Consider the following 7,741-nt stretch of genomic DNA (forward strand, 5'->3'; position numbering starts at 1 on the left):
TTCCATAAGTCTGTACTTTAAGTATCATTTTTGTAAGAATGAAGGCAAAATCGTAAAGGTTGGCAGGTCTGCTTTTTGATTACAGTGTCAGAAAAAAATCGCCAGTTGTTTTTATTCTAACCAGTTTTGTTAGATTTGAACACAGTCATATGCCTTGAGGAGGGTATAGAATTAATATCAGCAGTCAAAAGATTGTGACTTCACATAGTTGTTACCACTACTTCTCCCATGCTTGAAACATCAAGATTATTCTTGCACAACTTCCCTTTCGCTTATTGCTTTGATTCTTCCTGAGCTATCTACTGTATTTAGGATTCAACAGTCATTGATCATTGAAAAGACAAGTGCTGAGCCTCTTTTTGGCTTCAATGAAAACTTTTAAACAGAAAGCCTGGATGAAAGTGATACACTACTTCCAGTCACATTGTGTTCTTTTGTCATCTTCACTGGTGGCTGGTACAAAACAACTAGTTTTATTTAAATTATTTTTTAGTGTATAAGTCAGGTGAATATAATATTCCTATAATTTACCAACTTTTACAAATCTAGGTCAATTTTTTCAAACTTTCAAAAACTTAAAAATGCTTTTTCGGTTTCAAAAACCCTAAAAACCGTGCAAAAGTCTATGAATGGAGTCTTCCACAAAAGGAGCAGTGCAAGTTAATACTTTTTATTTTCATAGTAATGTTATAAAAATGTTCATTTGCTTCATTCCATTAAAAGTTTTAAAAAATAGGTTTATTACTCCTGTCTTCCAAAGAGCACTTAGTGGTTTATGTTTTGTGCTTGCAATCACTCTTTTACACAAGGTTAGTAGCTCAGTGTGCAGGTCTTCTATGGACTTGTCAGCATCTATCACCTGAGAAAAGAAAATGAAATGTAGGTGTGCACATTTCATGGAAGGTGTAATATGTACTAATGAGTGAATCTGGACTACAGTTGTTACGGTACATAGATTCATTTGCAACTCTTATTTTCTGGAGCTACCAACATTTAAGATCATTCTTTTCATTTAACTGCTGAGTATTGAAACACTCTTTGACATTCTTCAGCAATATAAAGATTTTCAAATTAGCTGTGATGTTGGACATACTAGACATCGGCTTGTCACCATTTCTGTTTAAGACTAACAAGGCATCATAAGAAATCTTCTGGTGGAAACTCGATGCTGATATGACTTTCAATTTTGACGAAGTAATGACAAGATATTCAAGATGGTGCCCTATTCCATATAAGACTGTCACCATTTCTATTTAGTACCAACAAGACATCACAAGAAGTTTTTTGATGAAAACAAAATGCCAGCATCACCAGCCATCTAGAAGATGTAGTGATAACAAGACTTTCAAGATGGCCATTGTGGTATTCATATTAAAAGTTGGATCAACACCAACAAACAACTAGATGTCACAAGTCTCTTGGTGAAAACATCATGCTGAAGACATAATGACAACAAGACATTCAAGATGACCAACGTGGCAGGCATATTGAATGTCTGAACAGTAACATTAGGACCAACCAGGCATCATAAGGTGTTCAGTAAAAGAAAAATATTGATACAACCAAGCATTCTGTAGGAGTAGTGATACTATTTTCTTGATGAACACTCCGGTAGCAATATTGGAGATTGAATCGACACCATTCTCACTTTGGACCAAACAGACATTGTAAGTCTTCCGATGAAAACCCAATGGCATTATTTCTTTTCCTTCAGGAGGACTCACAATACCTTTTTCAAAACGGCCACTGTGTTTTCATATTATCAGACCAGTGATTTTCATGTAGGACCATTAAGACATCATATTAAGTCTTTTAGTCCCACAAAGATATGACCATCTATTCTTGACCAGTGATGACAAGTTTTATTTTGAAGATGGCCACCAGGGTGATCCTAATGGATGTCTGAGCAGCCCCATTATTATTTAGGATGAAAATGACAATGTGTAAGTTTCATATCAATTATCCAAGTACTTAAAGAGGAATAGCTTAGGATGTTCCATTATCTCTCGTAAACTAGTTTGCACAAATTTATGAGAAGACGTCCACAGAAAATCCAAGCTGGTTTCTAGCATTCCTGTGGCACAAATTATCATAGGGCGATATAATGCCACTTAAAGCACATATAAAGACATAGTCTCATTTTCAGTTATATTAGATGTAACTGAAAATGTGACTGAGCGTTATTTGTCTGTTTTTTTAAAGAAGAAATTGTAATGGAACATGTTAGCCTTGTCTGCAATCTCTTTTACCAAAATGTTATAAAAAAAATAACATTAGGACAAATCTCTTACCTCCCATGTTGAATCCCTCAATTTCTCATAATTACTGGCCACTTTTGCTTGGAAATCCGCTTTCTCATAGCGCTCCTGACCAAAACCACCTCTCTTCATTGCAGCTTCTGTGCTGAGTTTCAACTGTACAACTACATCTGACATGGGCAAGCCTATATCTGGTTTCTTGCACCATTCAAGCTCAAAATCCTAATATAAAAAACGTAATTCATACACTTAAGATATATAATAACTGGTATCAGGGTTCATACAGGTAAAATATGACAAAATTCATGGACTTTTCAAGGACTTTATTTTGATTTTCAAGGATTCTTATATCTGAACTCACCATTGATATCTACATTTGAAACAACCTTAAGACTGACTTGTGGCTCATGTAACGGTATTTTCCTCTCCCAATAAAGTCCACTAACATAGGTACAATAAACAAAAAGTCAAACTAATAAAACGTTTATTAACATGTTCTTCCTCTGTATTTAATTTCTTTTGAACTCCTTGATCTTAGCATCCAACTTATTGCAAAGACCTTCATAAATTCCAAGTTTTTCCTCAGCTCCTTTTCTATTAGCATTGGCCTGTGCAAGAAGTTGCCACTTTAGTGTCTTTTCTGCTTTTAAAAACAGTTCATCTGCTTTTTGCACAAGTATTTCATAACCTAATCTGGCCTTCTTTTTTCTTCTTCTTCATTGTCATCAGGAACGTGCTTTCTTTTCCTCTGCCCAGACGAAGACTGCTTTTTTCCCTCCCCTTCTCTAAATAAGTTTCATACTTCTGTCTTGCTGAAGCTGCACTTACAAGAAGCTGATTGGTGATTGGAACATTCAGTACACCTCCCACATTTCTAACATAATCACATATGCCTATTCAAATTTTCACCATACTTCCTTGTTGACAGAAAAGCCACGCTCTAATCTTGCTTGTCCATGGGAGAGGGTCAACAGGAGCTTAACAATCTCCAGCAGCTTCCCATACCTAGCATCTGACATGTGCTCCACAAACATTTGTCCAGTCTCTCCTTGTATGGATCAAAGCCTGTAAACTTATCAGTACCAATAACTATTATACTGTCAAGAAAGTCATTATATTGTGGCAGGATGACTTCACCATCAAGCTCATCGATTCTTTATGTTGCAATAATCAACTTCATAAGTTTCTTAAATTTGTCCCTGCTGAGATTTGCATGTCTGGGCATTTCCCTTGGACACAAAGATACCATATTTCTGACCAAAGAATAAGTGATTGGGGATTTCACTGTAATCTTTTTCAACACTTCAATCACAAATGCCATACATCCCATTGTGAACTCCATTACTTCTTTTTCACTCGTGGTTGCACTTTTCTTCAGCTAGTAAACCAATGTCCATCTTCTTGTATGTCAAAAGATTGGTCTTCTCTAAATCTATCCTTCGCAACTTTTCTGGTGTGGTTGCCTAATCCAAAACTTCAGGCGCAACAACAAGCATTTGATGACTTGTCAAGTCATCCACCATAAAAGGCACCATGGGCTTATCTGTTTGGTAGTTAGCCAGGAAAAGCTGCAATATGGTTGCAATGAAACAAAAAAAAACCCTCTAGCTTTGCTCTGATTAGCTTGTCTATCACTGCCTGACTTACTACATCAAAATGACTTGTTGGTAGGTTTAGGTAACTCTTTTGATTCAACCTTTTTGACATAAAGTTCAACTGCATCCCACACATGCAATGCTCACTGGGAAATGGGTATGTTTTCTCACCATCTATGGTCTATGAACTTTTAGTGGCATGAACGTATTGCCAGCCAATTTCTGGTAATATTCTCTCCTGGTAGGTGTATCTTTAAAAAGATAGTACAAACTGTGCAGAAGTGAAGCAATTCCCCATTCTGTAACAAGTGCACCTGCCTTAAATGCATTAAGCAAAGTATGAGCCAATACTATATTAATTAAATCATGGCCATAGTCTGTATTTATCTGACTTTGGATCAGGTCTAAAACTTTCAAATTCACATTGTGCCCGTCCATATTTATCTGCACCATGGTGTCGATATTCAAGTGGTTCATTGTTTCTTCTCTGAAATGATCAACTATCTCATCAGTTGTAGCATAACTGCAATCAGAAGGGATAAATACATATAAATCTTCTCCGATTGCCTAGGTCCATGCTAAGCAATAATTAATGTACAAAGTGTCTATTTATTTTTAGTTCATGCACTTCATTATATATGTATGTACGATTTATGCTCATTTAGTTTATTTTTTTATGCATCTATCTTTAGTAATTCCAAGGAAAATGTGAATGGAATCAATACTTATAAACTTGACAGCTGATGAAAAAATTAAAAGAAACTAAAAATAAAACTAAAATAAAAATAATAATAAAGTATATACTTACCTAAAAACTGTGATCGCAAGTACCTGGTCACAACCTGGTTTGTCCCACCATCCCAGAATCTGACATGTATGTCCATCTGCTTTTCTTGCATTTTCTTGTTCAAGGATTCCTCAAATAGAATCACAAACACACCACTGACACTTGATAGAATACATTTTTTAAGGTGTTCCGCAATGCCAAATACATACAAGTTAGATGTTTTCCTTTCTGCACACATAAACTTTGCAGCCAGAGGACCATCTGGGAACATAACATGAGAAACATGAGCAATATGTTCATTTGATTTGTAGGATGCATGTGTGACCACAGTATGTAATGTCCATAAAATTTCTGACTTCAGAACATCGTTCTTGGAAAGGAAGTTGGAAATATTTGCTGAAGTTAACTGTGTGGTTTTCCTTAGTTACTGAGCAAGCCACAGAAAGTAAAAGGCATACAGTTGATCAGACATTTTCTGCAATTTTTCCACAGAGGTTTCTTTCAAACAAAAATTTTGGTCTTTTATTTTCTTAAAACTTCAAGCACTTTTTAAGGATTTTTGCTTATTATCAAGCACTTTTTAAGGACTTTTTCCCACTGACATTAAAAATAAACACTTTTCAAGAGGATTTTCAAAAAATAAACACTTTTCATCCAGCAGTTTAAAATTCTAGTACTTTTCAAATCTCTGCGAACACCGTGGTACACAATGTCAGAACCGCAATATTGTTAGTGGACGATTTGAACATATAAAACATGCAAAAATGAAGCATATAAATAAAATTTCTGGATAATTTATATAAAAAAAACAAAAACTTGTAATGATGTTCACAGTATACTGAAACTATACAGTTTAATTGAAACAAAGCTAAACTCAACCTTTCTGCTTACAGATGACAACTATTTACATGGTTTCCACTGACAATATGCATGCTATGACTTGCTCATCTGGCAATTCTTTCGTTTGCTCAACATGTTTACCTCTTACCATGACAAGAATCAGTTTGTTGAATATATTTGCCAATTGAGACTTGGGACCATTACAATATTGTTCATACTTATATAATGCATTCTCTGTGGCAACAATAATGCAATGAATTAGTTTCAATATAATTTATGGCCAATACCGTGTGGGTAAGAAGTGAATTAGGCTCACCAGAAGATACTGTCATACCAATATAGATGGTTGGTTTACAATGAGTACTGCCAGAATGACTGGAAGCCGAATCGGTTGGTACCAGTACCATGGGCATGGCTGGGCAGTCAGATCTATCATTAAAATCCCCACCATAAAGTGCTTGTGTAATCTTGTGCAGGTGAGACGGATGGATATATCACTAAGATCTCCATAACTGTATATGGACATAGGCATGTTTGAACAAGCAGATCTCTGTAATTGTAGAGATATGAAGCTGTAGACCTGGCGAGAGGGACAGATCGATCACAACGATCGTCGTAATTGTATGTACATGTAGCTGTGGGTATGTTAGGGTGGATGGCTTGAATTTAAAACAAATTTGGCTTTGGATTCATGGGAGGTGTCTTCTATGATGCTGTTGAAAAGAAGCAAAGATTAAGAACCAGTGACACCTGCTGGTTGCAAGGGGAGGCAATGGGCAAGAGTTATTGCCCTTTGTCTACACAAGATAGATAGAATTTTTGTCTTTTTACAAGGACTGGATCTGGAAGGCAGCTGGCTTACAGCCGTAATGTTAATGTTGTCAGGGAATGTATTCGAAGTAGAAATTTCATCGAGTTGGTTTTAAAAGATTACTTCTTTGGAGATGGGAGTTTTTAAGCATTGATGGGAGGGACAGGGTGCTCTGCTGTTATATACATAATCCTCCTTTTTGGAAGGTTCATATATGTCAAAAACTTTACTGGCTTAGCTGCAGTGAAGGCCACACCAGAGTATGCATATCTGTCTACTATTAATGTTGTTCCTCGTGATAGTAGGTCCTTCATCCTGGGCCTGTAAAACAAGACATTACATCGTCAATTTATCAAATTTCAACTGTGCTATGGCATTTGAAAGTCTGATAGTATGGTAGTTTGTTGAATTTAAGGTATCTGAGAAGTGTCATTTACCATTTGTTCCATGGTTTTATAATACAGGTACAGTTTGTTAAGGTTATGGGATGATAGTTGAGGGATTTGGTGCGGTTGTTTCCTGGCTTGGGACATCTTTGCTAGCTTAGGTTCTGATATGTTAACCCTATCTACACCTTGGCAGTTCAATCCAATATTTTAGTGCTTTGTTATATCGTCATCAATTGGATTTCATGAGTTGCCTCTCATAGTATGTGATGCCAACTAGCCAAAAGAGTGTAACAGTGGTGCATTGTACACTGGCTGAAAATGGTGGACTCAACTGTCTTCACAATGATATTTTTGCAAGTTTAACATTGAAAGTATGACTACGCACTAAGCCATTACAGGGAATTGTTTATTTATGAGTTCATTCCAGTTGTGTGCTCTCCTTGTCTTGATCATGTAGGAACAGTGTTCAAATCTGGACGTGGCCGAGTGGTCTAAAGCACTCACGGTTCCGGATCACTGCCATCACACCTCTGTCTGCATGGGTTCGAGTCCAAGGCTCGGCTAGCGTGGGTATGTGTGAAAGCCTGCCAGAAACTTCTCGTCGGTCGGTGGTTCTTCCCTGGGGTTTCCAGGGTTCTTCCTCCAACATTAATACTGGCCGCCATGCATAGCTTATTGTGTGCTGAAAAATGCAGTTAAACCCCACAACAACAACTACCAGTTCATGAAATCAGATTTAGTGTCAAAGGCTGTTGCAAAGAATTTGTACTGAACATACAAGTAGCCTATGAACATAGTAACTTAAACATGAGAAAATAGTTTTGTTACCAATTTTTGGTATGCTGGAGTTTCTCAGGAATATCATAGATGGTTTCAATACTTGGAAAATTAAAGCAAAAACAGATTTGTCTTGGATTCCTGGATATTTTGTCTACCAGTAGAGCATCAGTCCCTTTGAGGGACTCTTGTGGCTTTCAACTTAATTTCTTGTACACTGTTCATTCATGTCAGTGGCATAACATGTAATAAAGATGGAAATAATAAAATGTTTTCCCTCATAT

The 7,741-nt window shown here is 36.5% G+C and overlaps 1 protein-coding gene across 1 annotated transcript; it reads right to left on the bottom strand.

Annotated features, from left to right (window-relative positions):
• Positions 1-676: 676 nt before the first annotated feature.
• LOC149799409 (thymidylate kinase-like) lies at positions 677-7,475 on the bottom strand. The gene is made up of 4 exons (XM_089958188.1): positions 7,399-7,475; positions 6,522-6,612; positions 2,292-2,480; positions 677-859 (listed from the first exon to the last, which is right to left on the bottom strand). Exons 1-4 carry the CDS (start codon positions 7,473-7,475, stop codon positions 677-679), a joined length of 540 nt encoding a protein of 179 aa, XP_089814314.1.
• Between the last annotated feature and the right edge of the window lie 266 nt (positions 7,476-7,741).

The sequence above is a fragment of the Sinohyriopsis cumingii genome, chromosome 5 (genome assembly GCF_028554795.1).
Source record: "Sinohyriopsis cumingii isolate HCF-2022 chromosome 5, ASM2855479v2, whole genome shotgun sequence".
NCBI classification, from domain to species: domain Eukaryota; kingdom Metazoa; phylum Mollusca; class Bivalvia; order Unionida; family Unionidae; genus Sinohyriopsis; species Sinohyriopsis cumingii.

What these genes read in the sequence shown, in the direction of transcription:
- LOC149799409 (XM_089958188.1), bottom strand. Translation starts at nt 7,475, where the DNA reads ATGTTCATAGGCTACTTGTATGTTCAGTACAAATTCTTTGCAACAGCC. An exon ending in AAATCTGATTTCATGAACTG is followed by an intron (nt 6,613 to 7,398) that starts GTAGTTGTTGTT and finishes CTTGTTTTACAG; the next exon opens with GCCCAGGATGAAGGACCTAC. An exon ending in CCTTCACTGCAGCTAAGCCA is followed by an intron (nt 2,481 to 6,521) that starts GTAAAGTTTTTG and finishes TTTTTATATTAG; the next exon opens with GATTTTGAGCTTGAATGGTG.